At 40.9% G+C, this 22,800-nt stretch overlaps 1 protein-coding gene across 1 annotated transcript in view; it reads left to right on the top strand.

The window, feature by feature from the left end:
- Positions 1-22,800, top strand: part of CDH13 (cadherin 13) — a 751,386-nt gene that overhangs the window by 271,188 nt on the left and 457,398 nt on the right. Inside the window, exon 4 of the mRNA XM_090062749.1 lies at positions 22,454-22,570. Within this exon, the coding sequence (XP_089918875.1) occupies positions 22,454-22,570 (117 nt within the window). The remainder of the gene's footprint in view (positions 1-22,453; positions 22,571-22,800) is intronic.

Raw genomic sequence — 22,800 nt, 5'->3', positions numbered from 1 at the left:
ATTAAAAAAAAAAAAAAAAGGAAAAATAATATTATTGAATAAATATTGATTATTTTCTAGAATGGGTAAAGATTTCATAAGAAATGCACAGAGATTATGCAGTGAGTTTCAGTATAGCGCAGAGTGGGTAAGCAGACTAATTCAGGGGAATCGCAAGGGAAGACAGCAGGGGCCTATAGCATTATCATTATTATTTATCATTTTTACTACTGTAATATAGAGGCATCAACAAAGAACAGGTTCCTCTAGGCTCTCTGTAAACACATGGTAAAACACGGAGCCTTCCCTGAAAGTTTTAGCATCTAAATGGAAAAGAGACACAAAGGGGTGGTAGGAGATGGTGCTATCTCTGGTACTAATGCTGTAGAGCAGAGTCTAACCAGCTGGAAATACTGTAACGTCTGCCGTCTGAACCTGAATCTTCCAAGTGTCAGACCAGAATCCAGTGTCCTTACATGCAGGAGCATCCTTCTTCTTTAAGCACTGGAAATGCCATTCATGGTCTAACCTCCTGTCAGGGGCAAGGATAATAATTACTTACCTCAGTTTCCACTTCACTTGCAACCATTCTGTGTTTCTTCATTTCAAATACTGACAAATACTTCTTATATGTGTGTGCCTGGTATCCTCCCAAAGTCACTGAAGTCATACAAGGGATGGCTGTCACATTGACTCTGAGGAGCCAAGCAGAGAGCTGCAAAATTAAAATGACCTCTTCCATCTTGAGCTGCAGCAGCCAGTGGTTTCTAGTGTGGGCTACAAAGCCACTGGCTTCCAAAGACCCTCAACCCAACTGGGTTTTGACAACTATCTGAAGGCTCAACCTGAACTCTTCTCCTTTCTCAGTCTGAACTCTTTCATTCCTTGAAGACTCGGAACAACAGAGACTCCCCATGCCTGAAGAAGGGTGATTGCACCCGAAAGTTTGCCAAGAACTTTTCCCCAACTACTCAATTGGTTCAATAAAAGGTATCACATCTACCCAAAGAACCTTGCCTACCTATTAGGCCTGTGTGAGTAGGCAGCTATTTGATCTGGCTTTGGATCTGGCCACTTTGGATGCCAGGGGTCAGATCTGGAGCAACGGATCTGGTTCCCACTTTGATCAAGGCCAAAGTGGCTCCGAAGCTTCGGAGCCACCTTGGAGATCCGGCCATAGGGTATAATGGTGAATCAATGAAATATCTATAACTTTGGTGGTTTTTGTCTGATTTGGATGAAACTTGCCGGGATGGTAGCTTCTACTGAGAGCATGAAGCCTGCCACATTTCAGTAAGTTTGGTGCAGGGGCTTGGGGGAAACTCTATACCAAATTCTTGAAAGCAAAACTCATGCCACGTGTATGTATTACACCAGAGGGGGGTGAAAACTTCAGGGGTGGTGGTCTCTACTGAGGCCACAAAGCCTGCCAAGTTTCAAGAAGATTAATGCAGGGGTTTGTGGAGAACTGCACCTCAAGCTGTGGACAAGGAAAACTCCTGACATGAGTGACGCTGTGTGTGTTAAGGTGCAGCAGGGTAAAAGCTGCAGGGATGGTGGCCCCTGCTGAGGACACGATGCCTGCCAGCTGTTGAGGCGATCGGTACAGGGCTTCTGGGTTCTGGGGCCCTGTACCTCTAGCTGCTGACAGGCAAAACTCGTGACATGGTTGCTTGTGCAACTTCCTGCCTCTGTCTTGAGGCAGTTGATTGTATTGATTCTTTCCTCTCCTTAGTCTGTGGTTTTGTAGGTGCTAATTGTTGCTAATTAACTGGCTACATTAGCTAGCAACTGTGTATTGAGCTGGTCCCTGAGAAAATCATGATTGATTGGTAACTGGTAACACAGTAGCTTAGCGGCCAGGCCTACAATAGTGTCTCCCATGCCCCAAGACAGAGACAGTGGCACAAGCACCCATGGCACCGGTTTTGCCTGTCAGCAGCCAGAGGTGCAGGGCCCCAGAACGCCTCTGCACCAATCTCCTTGACAGCTGGCAGGCTTCATGGCATTAGCAGGGGCTACCATCCCTGCAGCTTTCACCCAGCTGCACCTTAACATACAGTGTCACCCATGTCACGAGTTTTGCCTGTCAGCAGCTTGAGGTGCAGTTCCCCCCAACCCCCTGCACTGATCTTCTTGAAACTTGGCAGGCTTGGTGGCCTCACCAGGGGCTACCACCCCTGCAGTTTTTACCACCCCCCCCGTGGTGTAAAACATAGTTGTGACATGAGCTTTGCTTTCAAGAATTTGGGGTGCAGTTCCCCCCTTCACCGATCTTCTTGAAACTTGGCAGGCTTCATGCTCTCACAGAGTCTACCACCCCTGCAAATTCATCTAAATCAGACAAAAACCACCAAAGTTATAGATATTTAATTGAGTCCCCATTATACCCTATGGCCGGTTCTCCAAAGTGGTTCTGAAGCTTTTCCAAAGTGCCTCAGAACCTCTGAACCACTTCGGAAAGCCTAAAGAAGCCAGTGCTTCAATCTGGACATGCTGCTTTGGATGCCAAAGTGTCTGAAGCTTCTCCAGATCAGAAACATGGTCCGAAGCCTGGCACAGCTCTACTATCTATGTCCTTAGACCAACACAGCTACAACCGAAAAGCCACTCTTCATTCTTGTAGCACTCAGTTTGGCTCCTTGACATGCATGTGTGACCCAGTCCAGAGAATTAGCAAACGGCCATCACTGCTCCCCTATGGCATGTTGTTATTGGGAAAGCTGTAGAATAATCCTCTGGGGACACTAGAAAATGACTGAACTTCATTCTGTTCTATTCAGCTTTTTATACCAAACCTGTCACTTAGAAATCTGAACAGGACAAGAGAGTACATAAAAAGAACCAAAAAGTAGGGGTCAGAGATACCATGCCCTGAAAAGGCAGTTTCACATGAAGAAGGGGGAGAAAAGAGAGAGGATGAGTGTCCTCATAAGTGAGTCATGACAACACAATTGTGAATAAAGACTTCTTCACCATCCTGATTTTTATCTTGGCTGTACAACAAACTCGGACCAATCAGTCCATTTGTATCGTGGCTGCTCTGTTTGAACACGTGAGAGAGGATCAGTCTTGATACAGCAAGGTCTTTTGAGAATCCTAATTCAGAACATGCTTGCTTTGATGAATTTTCATTGTTTAATAGAGACAGGTAAATAACTTGCAATGTATAATTTATCTCATAAACGTTGCCATTTTTTTCAGTTTAAAAATGCCCATAAACAGACCTTGACATTTTGTGAATGTGTGTGTTTATGCACAATTATATATGAATTTCTCAGATCAGTAATTCTTGATCTGCAGATTGTACATGCAGTCCTCTGGAAACATCTGCCTGTATTAGTTACAGAAGTCATGTGATATTATTTTTGCTTCCAGATTGGATGGCTTATGTAAATAAGCAACAGGGCATGAAATGCAAATACTATGACAGACTATTCAATTCAAAACATGCTTTTGGCAAGTAGCTAATTTATTATATTTGCAGAGGAAGAAGAAAACAAAACGTCTTCTCATGATCCAAACAATCTGAGAGAGGGAAATAATATCTATGCAGCTTGGAAAACCAATAACATAAATACATTGTAAAGGGAAAAGGAAGTGAAGGGCACATGGGATTGATGGAGAATTTGACATAGGGACTTTTTTCTGACTGAAAAGAGCCCTCGCCAAATATGAAGGTATTAAAGAATAGGTTGGACATTTTGAACATGTAGCAGTTCTGCTGTTGGCCTTGGGCATGAGCTAATGCTTGTAGAATAAGCTACCTGCCTGCTGTCTGCATCACCTGTCTTCCACTGCTAATATTTATTATGTTGTTTCTCGAGTAAGTTGAGGCAGTCAGATAAGGAGATGTCTTTTGTGGTTTTCAGATTTTTTGAGTGAGGCCAAGTGAACAACAAGAAAAACTTTTGTTCACCCCAGCCATTATGGCATGGTCTTATCCAAGTTAATAGGACCATTCATCGAAGCAGTATGTGTTACCCGCCTTTTACAGAAACAAAACACTGGCTGCCACAGTATACATGACATACAGTCGAACACTTACACTTTAAAACTAGATGGAGAATACTTACCTATTTCAAACCGACAGTATGAGAAATATTTTAATTCCTTCTTTTTTTCTAACTTTATAAACATTGCTGGGAAAACAGAACGGGCATATTTACCTAAGTGTTTCTGCACTGGTTATAAATACTTTCCTCCTCTGTTGAAAGCAGTGATTTATAAATGCAGGATCATTGCTCAGAACTAAATAGAGTTTCACTAGCAAAGGTTGTGTCTTTCAGAGAGAGAACACCAAATATGGTGGAACTGCAATACTGGGGGCAGCCTAAAGCTGCATTCCAGGCTGCTTATATAAAATTACAACACCAAGCCATTTCTGAGTATGCAGACCAAATGCAAAATCCATAAATCTAAAAGAGGGACAACTATGAAATGAACACTGCTGTGAAAAAATAGCGGTGGCAGAGACTTTTTGTACAAATATTAACTATTTCATCAGATGGAGAGGCTCAGGGCTGGTGAGCCTATTCACAGAATATAGTGCTAATTGCAAATGTAATCTTTGCAAGACTGAGTTATTACAATGGAAGAGAGAGAGAGAGAGAGGCCTGATTCTCAGGACCCTTTGGCACACGTGTCTCCTTTTGCTAAAATAATGTAAAACCCCAGGCCGAACCTTCCTGCAGCATATTACTGAGGCCCATGCGTAGGTAGGAGTGGAAATTTGGGTGAGCCCCAAGTACAAATGGATACAGAATTACTTGAGGTCTGACATCAGAGCAAGCAATGATATTGGAAATGACTTAAAACCAGTTTAGAACTGGATGGGCCTACATGCAGATTAGGGAGGTGATGGTCCTAATGCTCCTGTTTCAAGATCACATCTTTCTGATAGCTGGAACAGGGTTAAACGGATATGAAAACCAGGAGCTACAACATTCATAGCAGCTCATTGCTAGATATGTAAATCGTATGGTTACAAGAAATGGTTAGTTTGCTAATGTTTCTAATAAATCCGGTGGAGGCATCTTCCGAGAAATGACATCAGTATTCGCCATGAAGAGCTGCAGATACTGTGACACTAGGACTTGAAGCAGTTCTCTCAGTTTGGTTAGAGTTCTGCCATACTTTTAAGTTCATGAAATACCAGTTTGATTAGAAAGAAGAGGATGATTTCTGCTTCTAGGAGAAAACTTGAACGTCTAAAATAAACCCAAGATAAAAAATTGCCATTGTAAATAAGTCAAAAGGTAGTTTTAATATTTTAGCATGATTTTGAATGGTGTCTACTTGACCTTAATACTATATTGTGTTTCCCCCCAATTCCACACCACAGAATATGTTTTTCTAAATTGCCATTTCCCCCCTGTATTTTTAATGCTGAAAAAAGTCCAGAATTGGGAAAGCACAGTCTCTTGCTTAGCAAAATGGAAGCAGGAGATTATTCTGTGCTGCCTACTATTTAATGTGGGCAATGAACTTTCTCATTATGAATGCCGCTCTCAAACGATCAATCTGCAAGAAAAGCAGCCACTTTGCACAATCCATTTATGGTCAATTCAGTTTTAGAGGCAGTTGCTTTATAACTTGTACAGAAAACTGTTTTGCCAAAATAACTAACTAATGAAAATATGTAAGCAATTTGGCATCTTGATAATTAATAGGATTATTCAGACTCACAGTGTGAGATGACATCTTTCCCTGCAAATTAACTGCCTCACCATTCAACAGGCAAATCGTGGCTGATTCAAAGAGTCCAATATGTCACAAAGTGAAAAATGAGTTAAGAGATCCTAATTCTTGCAAAAATGCCACCCTAAAGTGATATAGTTAAACTGTGATCATCATTTACTTTGTGGTTATTTCTTCACAAAACAATAGTGCCTCAGTAATTATCACTTTTAAGAAATATTAATTAAGAGTTCATCCATTTTCCACTGGCTTTTCTAATATTCTGGTATCGTGCTGAAGTGTTTGACTAAACGTAATGAAGGACCATTATGTTATTATACACTTTGCTAGCAATTGCATGCTATACCGTAAGTTTAGGTGTCAATATTAAATCATCAAGAAAAATTACCCCAGGTAACTCTTTCACAGTCTCATCAATAATGCCTTGCCAAGTACAATCCTTTAGAGACTTAAAATTTACAGTGAACCTACCATGCTTTTGTGGTCACATAATTATTTTTATTATGCTTTGTGGTGGTGTTGGTTGCCAAAAGAGGTTGTCCTAAAATCCCAATGTGACAAAAATCAATTTTCAGATGCAAATTAGGGTGCCATAGGTGACATTTTTCATACCCAATAAATTGCTTGTCTTTGGCTCTGAACTAATGGCCACATAAACAAGAGAGATTGGTGCCAAGGTATTGCATTATAATCTCAGTGAAGTTTTATGTGATTCATGCTACATTGTGTAAAGAGAAACTTAGAGGAGAAGGAACCTTGCAAAAGTGGATATATCCTTATTCTTGCCCTCGTCTCCCAGTTTTATGTTATTCATCTCATGTTTCCTAAGCCCCTGACTACCCGGCCTGTCTGTTCCTTTTTTCTTATTATTTCTAGTGTTCTCAGTGACCTTTTCTGTCTGCAGCAATTTTTTGCTATATTGCAAACAGACCCCTTCTTTTCTCTCTCTCTTGGGAAATCTGACTGAAGAGTAGCCCTTACTACTTGTCCTACTAAATTCTGGAAACTTTGTTTCTACTATGGTTATTATGATCCTTGAAATGATGAGCAGTGGCAGGAATTCACTCAGAGCCTCTTAAGTGCATCTGACTTGCCACACCAGTGTGCTGAGCCACCTCGCTAGCCCAAATGACTTTGCTTTGAATTTCTAATGTAGCTAGTTGAGACGGCAGTAGGAAGTACAATCTCTCAATAATAAGAGGTCAAAGCATATGAAGACCTGAATTAAAATGTCTTACTCGTTTGGGAATGATTGAAACCAGAAACTAGATTTGAATTTGGTAAATAACCTCTACCTGAATAATGAACAGACTCAATATTCTGACACCCATCCCTCCAAGGCATTCAGAAACTGGAACGAGGTGGGACATCAGTTGAAAATTGTCTCTGTATAAGCTCTTGTCCATTGCAAACTAAAGGCATAATCTGAGATTATAAACTACTTCAGTAGTTTTATTTTTCTATATTACAGAAACAGCAATTTAGATGGTTATACTGTAGGGGTGTTGATTATTTCTGTGGTAGATACAAAAAAGGTTTTTGTCCCCTATTTATGTGATGCAATAAATTCACTTAATTTTTTCAGAATTATGGGTTTTTTTTGTTTTCATCTCTCCTCTCCATTTTAAGCATAGAGATTATCACTAGCACCAGGAGTAGATGTTAAATCAGAACAAACTTTTATGTATCAGTGGGCATGCCTGCACATGTGCTTTACTGTGCATTAGATTAATTTAATGTGCAGTAAAGCATCACCATCTGCACGTGAACTGCACTTAGTGTGCAGTAGATTAATTTGCTCCGGCATAGGATAGTCCTGTCAGACACGGGTACTATCCTGTGCTACAGTAAATTACTGTCCTTAAATGCATGTGTAGGCAGTGATGTTGGGATTAGTTTTACTCTGGTTCAATTTGAGTATATTAAATGCATTAATTGCACATGTAGATGTTCCCAGTGACATCCAAACTTCAGAAAATGTGGAGATTTTCTTTGGATAGAGCGCTTTCTGTTTTTAGAGGCTTACCCAAACATCAATAATCTAAATCCTTTGAGCCTGCAAATTTAAACTGGAAATCCTGGGCAGCGTCTCCTGTTTGTGATAAAAACAGAAGTATAGTAGAAACAGCATTGCTTACTTACTGCATTGAGATTCCCCCCCCACCCTCCCTAGTCATAGTCATGAAAGGTACTGTTATACCACTTGCCTGAAAATGTTTCAAGCCTTTTAAAAAGGTTCACAGATTATTTTTTGCATGAAGATTCAGATCAATCTCACTCTTATTTCAGCTATTTCTCCTTTCCAATCCCCTTCTCCCCTTTATTGATGTAGTTAAATGCTGGTTGGAAAGTGTGGTTGTGGTTAAAATACCCAAGTCCTCAATCATGTCTTACCCTGTAGGATTGGGGTCCCTGAAGTTTGAAAGAAAATGTATTGAACAGCAAGAGCTCTTTTTAATTTATCAGGCTTGTGGATTTCAGTACATGCTATTTGACTTGCTGCTCTTGATTAGATACAATTTGTTTTTCGTTTCTCTGCAATTTGCATCTTTTACCCAACCCTCTTCTTTGAAAATATCCAGAACCTGGTACTAGGTTTATAGAGCACAGAGCAAATGACTTTGCATGTCAGAGTTGTCAGTACAACAGTGGAGAATAACAGTGCAGGCAGAGTTTACAAAACCTGTTTTTAAACTTCTGTTTGTGCCGCTTTGCTGGCCGAATGCCACCTGCATAGCCCTTAGTTTACTTTTATTGCCTTGGCAATGCCTGGTGACAAGTAGCGTATGGAATTCAGGGCAGTGTGCCACCTTGGACTCCACCCTGTACTTTTGGAAAGAGAAATTATGATGGAAAGTATGGAAAGTGCAGTTCTTTTCCTTTTAAGGGCAGCATAGCTGTTCCCTTCTCCAGCTCTCTTTTCTATCCTCCTAGTTGCTTATACATCCCCTCCTCACTAAACTAATACTTCCCCATGAAGGGACATGAATCTTTAATTAGAGCTGAGCCTTTAAAGGCTTTTTAAAAAACTTCTTTTAAGAAGTTAAAAATGATTTAGAAATCCAGATTCTCAAGCTGGTTTTGATCACTGCCACTCTTGGGATACAATTCCAGATACAGCAGTAGAATATTCTCCTGCCTACACAGAACTCTGTATTAATGCATCTGCGTTTTGCTTTTGTCTGCCTTGCCCTGATTCAAATGTGGGACAGGACATATTGCACATTGGAAAGGGTGTGGCAGAGATCTGATTTACCACCACATTTTTACTTTCTGGGAGCAGGAGTTTAAAGCTAGCTCTAAGACTCAGGGAAAGGAAAACGATTACTGACACCTCCATTCTTTACTCTGCTGCCCAAGTGTAGCCCATATTGATCAGAGAAGGACTTGGAAGAGTAGATGCCAGATAAGGTAGTGAATGTATCCAGTAGATCAGTTTGATTGTTGTACTGAAAGAAAAAAAAAAGAAATAAGTAGAATGATTTTAAGAAAGCATCTAGGACAGAAATGAAATAGATTTCTGAGCCAGAAAATACATTCAGTGACGGAGCACAAACGCACATTAGTATTATATAGGATCTCCTGCAAGGGTTTAAGTGAGGGATTTGATGAACAGGTAGTTCAACTAGCCTCACCTCATCCACTGCTGTTTGAAATTAACAGTTATTTGCACAAGAAAATTCATTTTAGAACAGAACTGTAAAGCAACATAATTATGTAAACTCTCCTAAAGGTACCATTCCAGAAGACCTAGGACCCAGTGTAATTTCAGCATGGATGATTACATCCCACAGGTAAATATTAAAGGCTTAAATGTGCAAGGATAGATTCATTTAGATGAGGTGATAGGTTTTTATAAGCAGCCACCCAATACGTGATGACTCCTGATGGTGTCTGCACCATTGATGGTTCCTATAAGAAAAGAGTGTTTCAGTTTTCCTGCAGCAGTCGAGAAACATTCACCTAAGCAAGACCCAAAATGATTAGAACAAAGCAGATGATAAACCCATCCTGTGGCTTATCTACGTCCTATGTATTTGTGCCTGGAGTTCATTAACTTGTCAGCACTGATTCTTTTTGAGTAGCATAGTGAAATGAGAAAATATGTGCAAGTCCAACGCTAAACTTTTATAGCAGTCTCATTTAATACTATGTTAGGTATGAGACGATGTAGATTTGAAAAGGGAAACTTTTTTTTGATGAGAGAATAACGCTAATATTCTTAAAAATGTAGTCCACTGGTGAATCCACTAAAATCCGTATCCTGCCTTGAAAGCTAAACCTATTTTAATGGGGTTAGAGGATGGTCTAAAGACTAGTTTTGTTTCCAAACATGCAGTTTTAAAAATAGAATTGGGTTTAATGACAAATGTGGCAACAGTTTAAGAACCTTTACTTCTTGCTCATTAACTGATACTAGATCTATATAACTTCACACTCGGTTCTTAAAAGGACTTCTGTATCATCCTAGCATAGTACTGTGCCCCCTCTCTTTCCCCATAGAGATCTCTATGGGAGATAATGTGCACAATGCAGTTGAAGAACAAGACTTTTTGCACATGTTCCAAGTGGCAAATTCTTGAGGGCCCCCAATTAATTAGCTACATCAAGACCAAAGTGGGCACTGAGTAAATCCTCAAGGGTCTACAAACCCAGATAATTGGGTAACGTTGATAGCAGATGAATTTCATGGTCGACAAGTACAAGGTAAAGGTAGTGCTCACTCTGAAGAACAATTTGAACTAGTCAAGCCATTAGTAGATCCTGAATTGCTTATTACCTTTCAAGGAAAAGTGATCTATGTCATGTTGTGCATAGCCCAGAGAAGAAAAGGGTCAGTAAAGGGGAAAATTCACTTAGATTCCTGAATCCATACTTATAAAAGGCCATGTTATCAAAATCACTGGGCGCCATCACACTGGTCTTATTACCAACATGTCTGAACACCTTACAGGCTTGTTCCCTCACAGCAGCCCTATAGTACCATAATTTCCGTTCTTCAGATGAGAAACAGAGAGACTAGAAGTGCTCAAACGTATTTAGACATGCAGCTCTTAATGAACTAGTAATGTGCCTACATACGTTAGGTATCTATCTAAATGCTTTTGAATGCCAAAGTCATCCAGGAAACCTTGGTGGAACAGAAAATTGAGTGTGGATTTCCACAAATACCCAGTTATTATCCTAACCCCTCAGCCATCCTTGCCGTCCAAACGAGCCACAAAGGTCAGTAGAAACACCAGACCCTCCCTACTTTTGAAACTTCTACCTCTTCTTAAATCTTGGCAATAATGACCAAACCCAATGAAGATTTCACACCATCCGCTACAGGCCAGAGGTATTTGGAGCAACTATAGGTAGTAGGCAGATCCACTGGGATCTCGTAATCTGAGGCTCCTTCTCCTCCTCACTGCTGCCACTACTGAACAGGAAGCACTCGCACAAAACAATGCTGTTACATTATACCTACAGGAAAAGATGAAGCCGGAGGTAAAATTAAACATCAATTAATCTCAACTGTGAGGGGTAATAAAGTGCTCTCAGGTACCACAATGACCATGGTTATTACTGAGGCGGCCTCCTGAATATAAATTTTAGACAGCTCTCAGCTAAATTAGGAATCTACATGCAAACGCCTACTTTCAGGAAGGTTGCATGGCTGTTTGATATTCTGTTTGAGACCTTTCCATCCACAGAGCGGTGAAAGGTTTATAAGCCTAGAGGGCTTGATTCTCCACCATGCTGCATTAGCTTTATGCTGGTTTTGTGCCTCTGAGTTCCAATGAGTCACTGCAGTATAAAACTAACATAACGCAATGGAGAGTTGGGCCAGGTACTTTAATTTTTTGCAGGTGCAGCTTGACTCCAGTATTATTCAGCCTGTAAGAAGAACCTGTAGACAAGATGCTTGGCAAGACTGTCACTTGTTTGTATTTCAGAACAGAATTAAGCTTGTAGTATCAGGCAGTTAATGCCTGTTAATTAATTTGGATTGAAGCGGAAAAATAAGGACCAAGCGGTGAAGTGGATTAATGCACTAACATTTCAGCTCTTTAGACTCAGTTAATGCCTGTTAATTAATTTGGACTGAGTAGTTGGACCAAGGACCAAGTTGTGAGGTGGATTAATGCACTAACATTTCAACTCTTTAAACCCAGTTTCAAATCTAGCCTGGTAAATGAGGAGTTTGGCCTCAGCCTAGTTCTAAGTGGGCATTTTGTCTTCATCATTGACCGTTGCATCATTTGTCAGCGCTGGCAGTCTCTGCATAAGAAAAGCACAGGACTGCCATAGTGGAGGGAACTCTTACGCTTTAGACCATCATTCATGTGGGGTAAAGACTTTGGGAAAGCCTCTTTCCTTCATGACATTCCAGGCAGTTCACAGCAAATCTGTGTGAAATACAACTCTGTGCGTTGCAGCCCTGCAGTCTAACGCACCATTGTCGCAGCATCAAGAAAGTGTAGCCTTCCTAATGCACTTTGTACAGGGGAGGATAACTGGCAAGTTTTGTACATGAACACCCAGGCAGCCATTCCCAGGGAGAGGGGAAAGGCGAAGTGAAACAAGTGCTAATTTGAATCAGCTTTTAGCTTTAAAGTAACCTGCTTGATTTCAAAATTTAAACATTACAAAACTGAGGTATGGGATAAGTTAGAGGACTAGAAAGAAAGCAGCCTGGTTTTTTGCTACCCTCCTTCATGTGCAGCTACTTACAACATACGCATGGGGTATTTGGGGGCTTGCATTAAGACGCACCTTGCAGAACAGCAGAAAATAGGCCCTACTAGGATGTTATGTGGTTGAAGTCTCTTTTAAATTGGTTTATATGCAAAGAATAAAAAGTTCAGAACAGTTCCAAATGGATGTCAGCTCCACACCAGAAGTTCATGGCTTAAAAGACAAGCTGACTATGAGGAAATGGATGCAAAAGGAAAAGAGCAGACTTATAGGAAGAGGAGTCAGTTCAATGAGTAAAGAGCGAGGGGTACCTGGGAAGTTCAAGGGCATGCTCAAGGGGGAAGGTGGCATAGGTCATCAGCAGTCCCTGAGTTGAGGATGATAGCATCAGGTTTGACGGGTCCTCAGGTGACTGAGGAGCCTGCTTCTGGATACACACATTCTTCAGCAATGGGAGCGTGTTGTTGCACGGGGGAGAGGGATTCACAGCCCTGGGTTGGTCTCCTTCTCCTTCCACCGCCGTCCCACCTCAATATCGAGTTGTTGGGCCTCAAAGTGGAGTGCACCTTGGTGGACCAAGTGGCTGCCCATTCCTTGGTGGCGGCATGGGCTTAGGGAAGAGTGGTAAGGAGAAATGAGGCTTGCTAGACTGGGGAGCTTGGAGAACCAGACCTGTTTATAGAGGGAGAAGGAAGAAGATGAGGGACTCGAAGGAATGGGAGGAAGAATTGAGCATTTGATAGGAGGTCTGGCAGCGTTTAAGGGAAATTTGCAATAGAGCCTTATAGAGAATAAGAAGGATGGAGGGAGCTGGCAAACACAGGAGCACGGGAATAGGACTGTACAGACTTGATGTATTAAACTGTATGCGTGGTGCCAACATGTAATAGCTTTTGTGTAGCCTTTTCATAATGGAACGAGCTTTGTCGGATTTGCACGTTCCAGAACATAGATGTAAACATGTTCGTTTTCTCCCTGATCCCTTTGCGACCTGCAGCCAAGGTTGAAGAAAGCTGCTTTACAAACAGCACAGAACAGCCTCTTTTCTGAAACTATAGGCAATAAAACACGATGCCAGATCTTTAAGATCCACAAAGAAATGAGTTTTCTGACTGTCCCTACAACCCACGGGCGAGGCACGGCCCATCAGAACGCCGTGCTCCTGGCTGCTTTTTTTCCATCTGGTCAGCTGTACTTGTGTCATGAGTGTAGTGCAGATCTACTGGACCTGTGAGGCCATTCACCTATCCAAAGATTTTCAGTTCTCCTTTGGAAAAAGACGCATGAAACTACAAAGAGTTCTCTGTGCAGCAGCAACCTGTTTCGTGCTGGAAAGGGGGAGCTGTTTCCAACATGTTTGGGATTTCCTTTGTTTAAGGAGAAGCTGGAGGAATTAGTCCTCACAGTGTATATGCGAACAGGCAGAAAGGAATGATGGCTCAGCCGTTGTGGGTGGTAGCGTGCAGCTCTTGGAAGAAAACACGTTTGCTTCTGTGCTTTGTTATAGGCTTCCCTGATGGGTCATGTAGGGCCAAGCTGTTAAAGGTATTTAGCTGCTTAAAAAATCAAATGGGTTCCTCATGGTATGTTAATAATAGCTTCCATTGAAATGAGGAGTTAAATACCTATGCACTTTGAAATATTATTATTATGTACACATTTAACATTTCAGGACTCCTCTATTGTGCGGGGGGTCTACCATATATGGTATTTAAACAGAAGATTCAGTTTTTTAAGACTTGCTAACATATAATAGAAGAACTGACAATTGCCCTAGACTATTTTAGGCTGTCTTTTGAAGGTAGATTGCCTTCTTCATATGAACTTTAGGTGAGTCAACTTCAGTGAATGGGGCCAGCCTCTGGTAGAAATACAGACCTGAGATGACAAGGGGAGTGGAAGGGGAAGTCCTTCCATCTAAGTAATTGAAGCCAGTAACCTTCAGAAATATTGTTGATTAAAAGACAAGTACAGATGAAGGTTTGGCTCAGACCCAACGCAACTAACTGGAATAATATAAGAAAGAAAATGGAAACTCATTTGCTCCAGCTTTCTTGAAACTGCAGATAGCTCAGATTTAATTCATGTCAATGGTGGAGACATCTGTGACCACAACTATGCTAGTCAAAGTGTGAAGAAGATCCTAGCTATATGTGCAGAGTCCCTAGTGTAAATGCTGTTTTACTGGCACAACTGCAGTTGTAAAGATGGCTTTTTTCACCCATGTACAGTGTTTTTTACTGCATTAGTACAAAGCACAAATCTGCCATTAGAGCTCCATCTCTGCTTGAAGTGCTTTTCTGATATAATACCCTGGTATTATACCAATAAAGGTTTCCTAGTTTGGATATAGCCTTAGTTTCTGGTGTCACCCTTAAGATGATAAGTACCTGGGAGTAGAGTAATATACTTGCTCACCTAGATTACCCCTAGTTTTCAGATATGTAGTCATTTTAACCAGTGCACCCATTACTATAACTTTCAAATACATGGTTTGGGGTTTTTTAAAAATAAATTACCCAAACTGCATACCAGAAGTGACTCAGGCAAAATCTACTCAAATCCAAAAATGAATTGCAGTAATTTAAAATAGCAGGTATAAGTCTAAAAGACAAATGTGTGTATTCCATTCAGCTCTGTGGAAACAGGTATGTTCAAATATGAAAAGGAAAAAAAAAATTAAGACCCAGTGACAGAGATGCTTTAGAACATGTTTATTCAGAACAGATCTTTAAAAATGCATTTGGCATCACCCTTTTTTACCGTTCTGGATGGATACCAAAAAAATGTTGTCAAACAAACTATCTCATCTGCTAAAGATGTGTAGTGATAAAGCAAGTCATAGCAAGCACATTTTCTGCGACCTCTTAGAGACCCAAACATTTCGGTTTGAAAATAGTCCCATATACTTTCCCTACACCTTTTTTCCCCAGGCAGCATTTTCCCCACATTGATGAAGAGAGCAAAGAGATAAATCTAACAATCACAGCAAGAAAATACACTGACACAGTATGGCTTCTATGAAAATGATCGACAATTACAAATTAGCTGAGCAAAATACAAATTATTCTATCAGAGATCATGTTAGGTACTTGTAAAACCTTGCTTGTATATGGCATTAGTCATATAGTTGCTGGTAGATTTTAAAACACAGCAACCTCAAGTGTAAACTAAAATTATTGTTATTGGAGTGGGGTGTTTAAGGGAGCCCCCCCCGGTGTAGAGCAACCTTTGGGTTTCTATATCATATGGCAGACTTCAGCAGCCCCCAGTGAAGATAGCTAGAACCCAGTATGCTCCCTTAAGGTTATTTTTCTTTAACTCTTTATGTACACCCTCATGCTCAGAATTAAAAGCAGCTGCCTACATAACCATTTGATCAATGCGTAAAATGAAGACTTTTGAAGACCTGCCCCTCCCCCCCCCCAAAAAAAAGAGGGTCTGAGAAAGGGTGATATCGGCCCATCCGTGACATTTCCATGCTTCTCAGGAATTCTGCTATGCCGGGGCAACGTAGCATAATAGTGTGTAGGTGAAACGGGGGGGCCCTAAATGGAAGCAGTGGGTTTTAAAAAACACTGCTTCAGGTTAGGGCTGATTAAACCCCTGTGTCGTGCACACCCCCTGCTGACTTATCTGCCTCTCTGGCGGAGCGGGGAGGGCGAGTACAGTGGTCCCTAGGCTGCAGCGAGGGGCTGGTGCTTCTCTCTATGGCATTGGCGGCCCTCCGCCCCGAGGCACCCACCTCGGGTGCTCCCGGGGGTCTCTACAGCCACAGAGGAAAGCACCGGGCCCCTGTGTGGCGCAGGCAGACTTGGGGGGGTGGTGGGCAGGGGGTCAGGCTTGCTGATTTTCTTGGGTGGAGCCTGCTTTCCCAGGCTGCTGCAGGGCTTCCTGCCAAGCTGCACGGAGGCCAGTGCTTCACTCCACAGCCGTTAGTTTGCTGCACCCTAAATCATTTAAGACACTTTACGCCGCCAAATTTCCTACAGCGACTGGAATGAATGCACAATACGCCACTGAGGCACACAAACACCAACACCATTAAAGCGGCACAAAAGCATTTAGCCCACTTTAAAGTGTTGCGCACACATGCCCCTCATTTTGTCTACACATGGTAGGCACCAAAGATATGCAATTTTACACTCCCTGATTATGTGCTCAGAGCAGACCCAGTGTCAGGCCACACCTGATTTAAAAGGTGAAAGACACGATGCTGTTTTGCTGGGAAATCTCCCTTGTCTTAAGTGCAAATGTTCTTCTTCATAAATCCATGCTCAATAGTTTAAATGTGTTGGAGCAGGAAGTGAAAAGGAAGTCACACTATTTATTCACAGTGTCTTAGAATTTGCTGAGGTTCTGAAGATTTGAGAGGAGTTTTTATTACTCCTCAATTATCCAGGACATCAGAACCATCATGTGTGGTTAAGTAGATTTTCCTTCTTACGTTAAAAAAAGCAACATGTTTCTGTCTGCTTCACAGCGGGGAAAGTAGCGGTGTTTTTTGCCTTATGGAGATAAGTAATATGAGTTGTTAGTCTATCCAGGTGAAGATTGAGACATAAGGTCAAAACCATATTTTTTCCCTCTAAGTCCATATTTGCAATGCTATCGGACAGGTGCAGTCACGCAGAGTTTGCTCTGTTGTTTGTATATGAAGGGATACCTCATTATATTTAATGAGCAGTGTGCAGCCAATGTGAGTGCTCCTGCTAGAGGGGTAATTCACATGCCGTTCAAATGAAAACACACTCACCAAAGTAAATAATGATGGGGAAAAGTCCAGGCTGATAATTTAAAGTTTCTTTGTCATTTGTGGATTACTCCCAGAATAAGTAACTCTCATGGTTAACGTATGTGGAAAGGGAATGTTAATGGCGTTCAGTCTATTATCAGCTTTGACTTGGAGAGACTTTTTGCTGACATATAGAGTAAGGCAAGTCTTCAGATAAATGAAAGTTATACTTGAATATAGACAAAAAACTCTTCCATCATAGCAGACAGAGCCCAAGCCCAAGATGATAATGGAACAAATCATTCTACTTTGCAGAAATGAAGGTTTTCCTCCAGAATAGTCAGAGGGATTTCATATATCTATATGCCATATAACAACTTTTTAAAGTAAGGATGTTGTTGTTTTTTTCCATCTTTAATGAATCTAAAAATAGGGGTTTTTTTACAATATGACTAATAATGCCATAACGCTAAACAATAAAGCCTGTTGGTTATTGTTATGCTTTCAGAACTTAAAGCGTAAAACATAATGCACACGAACCCCCGCCTCCCCACAAGTCCTTAAAAAAATCCACTAATTAAATGACACTTTGGTAAAGCAATCTGATACTACCATGAATAGGTATGAAGTCAATGAATCTATCAGTTACAGAATCGAAGGATTTGTCTTTTTATGTAACAATTCTAATAGAAATCTCACTCCTACAATTAAATCCACTTTCCCATAGCAATTTCCATTACCCAGATACTGTCAGATTTGAGCATACCTCAGAAACCTTGAAGCTTCTATTTTCCAAGGTAGCCGGTTCTCCAGAGGACGCTGAATTCTAGTGGAAGTTATTCTTTTAAAGAATACAGTGCTATTTGCAAGGTCGGCATTAACGGGACTGAAGAGAGACATTTTTTGGAGGAGGGGTTTGTGTGTTTAGTGCTGATCTTCAAAAGTCTTCATTTTATTCATTGATCTAATGGTTATTTAGGCAGCTGCTTTTAATTCATAGGTAAATCTGAGTTTTTTCAGAGTAATAATAATTAGCGAAAGTAGGCATTTGGCAAACATTATGAATACTGTTAACTGTCCATATTGTTGAGGCTTACAATGAGGTGATGATTATGACAACTTGTACATAAACATTTGATAAACCTGAACATCCTCTAACCCTGTGCAACTCGGTTAAAGTGATGCATAGAAACAATTTCTCCTCACATAGTCATGTAGACATCTCTGGGTGCTGTTAAACATTTACAGTAATGCCACAGAGCAGTGAAGAAGAAAAATACCATATCCAACTGTAATTTCAGAGGAATTTTGCTTGCAGTAAAAAATAAATTAATTTAACTGTTTGTTATGGGGCAGGCTATTGACTCTGTTTTATACTAGCAAACCTAGGTTATGAAAACAGCTAAATGACAAGAAACACAATTGCTTTCTTGGTCAGCTATAATGGGTTACAGATTGCCAGTCCAACAATGCTTCCGACCTTATTGTGACAAATCAATAAGTGTTCAGCCATCTTATTCCCATGATGAGTCCTAATTAAGTTTTCTTTGCCAAGACTAATGGTGCCCGTTACCGAATACTGGCTAGGCCGTTCATTCAAATTTTCAAGAGGTGTTAGATCCCCAAATAAAACTTTACAACAGGAAAAAAATAATAAATAAACATAGTGGAGACTTCTCAAGGAACTTGGGAAGCTTGGGCCTTGTAGTAATCGTGATTGAATAGATCTGACTTCTTTCTTTTCAGTATTGTTGCAGTTCAAGACGAGACTTCAATAAAGTCTTGTTGCAGTTATCCAGATTAGCCTCTTTGGCCAGATACAGGCATCACACTTTTACCAGTATAAGTGATCAGAAATCCCCATATGTTATACCCATAACAGAAGTTCGGCATACGTGGGCTGGTTTAAAAATGGCAGAACCTGGTCTAAAATCCACCACCCCTCCCCTCCCTCCACCAAAGAGTGTGTTTTCTTTCTGCTGCTAATCTAAACTAGGCTGCTTACAGAAAACTGCATAACTTAGATTGATTTCCACCTTGGGCTTTTTGAATGTCTGTACCTAGCCTTTGTTATCAGATGCCTAAATAGTACAAAAATGAACAGGCAGTCCCCATCCCATTCCTCAGATCTGTTAGTTTTTGGGGAAAAGGGGAACCTTATAATAAAAGATGAATATATTGCAGTGCTATCTCTGTTCTAAATGGAAATGGAGTTTAGACTGTCACCTTTAAACAGGATAGACCATCTAACATTTTTCAACTGCTATCTGTGAGTAAGGCTTTGGCACCAGCAGCCCAAGGTCTGATCCAACTCCCACTGAAGTCGGTGTCATTCCTTTTCCATTGACTTTAATGAAGCTGAATTAAGTCTCTAGAGTTGCCCGACTAAATCACACCAATGTGTTCCTCACAGGCAATCTAAAAGTAGGCCAGGTTTCTATTGTTCAAATGGTAACTATTCACACTGGATAAGGCTGTTGGAAGGTTTTGCTCCTGTCGTTTTGATAGCAAAGTATTACTGCTGAGACCGTTTGTATTTTGGGTGCAGCCTTCTAAGAAAAGCTAATATTGTAATAATGTCTTCTGCTATGTAATTATAACCTAATACCAAAACAATAGCTTACAAAATTGTTGGAAGTTGTAAACTCCTCACCATCTTATAAATCAGAAAGTGAAATAGATGGACCCCCGTTATTGTGATTTATATTTGCAAACTAGAAGTCTGATCTAGGAGGCATTGAAATCATTAGGAATACTTTTAGTGACTTCAGCATTCGTTGCAGGCCCTACAGCGAGCATGTAATTCCCAAATCCTTGGCTTTTGTGTTTGTGTTTTTGGCCTATTATTGGGTCATCATTTGTTAATTGTTCCTATTATATGAGATACCAGTTATTTGTTCCTGTTAGAAAAGAATATTCTGCACAAAATTGCCACAGTTATTGGTTGGCGAAGGCCTAATTCTTAATGGAAGCTAGTACAGAGGCCCCGGCTTCCCTTTTTCTTTTTGTGTACCTGGCCTTGATTGTCATGTGTCTAAGCCTTTTATTTTATACAATGTAGGTGGAATGTAGTCCTCTGGAGAGGTCACAGCATTACCTATCAGAAAAATCCAGTCGGCACTGTTAAAAAGTCAACACTGAAGAATCAACAGTGAGATGGAAGTGATGCACAGAGATGGAATTTACTCCGTTGGAGTATTTGGACATCTCTGACTGAACTATCAAAGCCTTGTCCTATCTTGCAGCGGGCCCGTATTAAAAACTTCACCTCGATCAAAGAATTCATCTCCTTTGATGTTCCTTTGAAATCTGGGAGAAGGGCTTCAGTCCTCCTACCTTCCTGGTTTCCTTTGGGACCGTCAGTTCTTTGTGATCACAGATATGACCTGAATTCAAGACCAATTGCACACTTTCTTGTTTTAAACAGTTGTGGAGGTCTCTGGAAAAGATTAAGGATAATAAATTGTGGGAAAATGTCTGGATTAATTCTCTGAGCCATGTCTTCCAGCACAAATAATAATTCCAGGGAAAGCTAGGAATAGGTAGGATAAAGTTACATTTGTATTTGTCTGGAGACACAGCAGTGTGTGCTGAAATCTAGCCCCAGCTATTTCCCAGCTATTGGTTGAGGACTGATGATGCCTGTTGGTGGTCTGCATCTGATTACTGCTCCGGTGACTCAAGCAAGTACAAAGAAATCCAGGCTACAAGCAGGGAAGAATTTGAATTAGCTTTTACTACCTTGCTCATTTGCCGAGATTAAAGGCATTTGGTAGATCCTCCTATGTTATAGTCCAGCGGTTTCAGGAGCTCATGGGCGTTTGCAAGCGTGGGAGTCAGCTCGAGGCAGAGAAGTTAGCACTCCAGTTGGGCTTCTGCTAAAGGATCTGTTTCCTTTTAGACGTGCTGATGTTCAGGTCTTGTCACTCTCCTTAACAACGTCAAAGACACGTGGCAGCCTGAGCTTCTGTGTGTGTTTACAGCATAAGTGAATTTGAAAGCTTACTGTATCGTACATTCGCCTTTGGATAGAATTCAGCTCTTTCTATTTTATTTGACACTTCAAATAGGGGTTGTTTTTTTTAACTTTTTCATGAATTTTTATTAGGCAAAATTCTTTTGGGAGAGAAATTGAAAGACAAAAGCAGGGACCCAAGTGGCGCGCAGCCTAAAAGAGTAGAGTGATGTGGCAATGCCCTTGGGAGCTAAGGGAATTCTGTATTAGGGTGGGCCTCGAGAAGTAATGAAGGTTGGCACAATTGTGTAAAGGGATTTTCTCGATACTTCTTCCTCCTCTTTGCCTTCAGCAAGATTAAAGTTGACTGTTGTGGGTCCGACTTGCCCCTGCTGTTGTTCATTGTCAAACTTGAAAAGCGACACTAAAACACGCTGAGGCAGAAGAGTGCTTTGGAGGCTGCAAACATTATTAGGCAGGGAGGTACTTTGGCAGATGGCAACCTGAACGGCTCGTGTTATTTACTGACGTCTGCAAACTGTCTCTGTCAGAAAACTCATTCCACGTGTTAGAATTGCAAAGTTGTCGTATTGACTACCACAGAAATGTATCTACTTCTAGATATAAAGCAACAGCTGCTATAGCAGCATCAAGACTCAACAGTCTGGGGCCAGGACGTGAAGGAGAATCACTGTTGCATTTACAATAGTAGATGAATATATTCAAGAAGAATGTAATTGCCCCATGTATCACTTATTTTGCACCCTCCCTCCCCCACACCATATATGTTGTTCCTATTCTTCCAAACCTGTCATAGGATTTTTAGTGGTCAGCAGTGATCTAGATCTATCCTCCCGTTTCAGTACTTATTCCCAGTACAACGTCTTAAGTACCCAGGAGGCTCTCTAATAGCAGATTTTGAGGACTTGGATTGAAAAATAGAGCCATCTGTACCTTGTCCACCAGTTTGGTTGTTTACCGGCAACTCTCTTGTCCAAGCACTCAAGAAGCAGACCTTTCTTAAGATTTAAGTTCACAGGTTAGGCTGGTGAAGCAGGTGGAGGTTGAAACATAACAGGGCTACTGTGATATTCTGCTTACTTGTGTTGAAAGTTAAGTTATAGAAATGCAGAATGAATGGTGCATGCATAAATCATTATTGACATCTTAAATGGAATGATCCTGAAGATCTGACTGAATAGTTTAATGATAATCTTCATTAATCACAACACTGGTTCAAGTCTTGAACTAACAATTCCTTTCCTGCTAATGCAAGTTGTGAGACTAGTTTAGCACGGTCTAGATACTTAGCGGCTTTTCTTCACAAATGAAGATGTGTGCAATAGGAATAATAAAGTAATGGTATCCTTGGTAATCATTCTTGTATTTTTTCTTTCTTTTAGGAAATCTTTAAAATCGAAGGCAACCTTGGAATTCTAAGGCAAAAGAGAGCTATTTTGCTGTCTCCAATACTAATTCCAGAAAATCAGAGAGCACCATTCCCCAGGGTTGTTGGCAAGGTAAGTCTAGCCAAAGAGCAGGATCAGATTATGCTATTAAATGATTGATCCATTTCTCCTAGGTCTTTCTGCAGTAGTTATCACAGTAGTAGCCTCTGCTCTGGAGGGAGAGGAAAATGGCTCTGTGTGTGTGTGTGTGTGTGTGTGTGTGTGTGTGTAAGTGTGTGAAAGTATGTGGAATTTTTACTTCAAAACATAAATTCTGCTTAAAAGGATTCATCGGGGTGGTA

Source organism: Crocodylus siamensis, chromosome 9, assembly GCF_052110815.1.
Source record: "Crocodylus siamensis isolate JL-2025a chromosome 9, ASM5211081v1, whole genome shotgun sequence".
Taxonomy (NCBI): domain Eukaryota; kingdom Metazoa; phylum Chordata; order Crocodylia; family Crocodylidae; genus Crocodylus; species Crocodylus siamensis.
Note: the sequence above shows the minus strand (reverse complement) of the source record. Positions and strands in the feature narration are given on the sequence as shown.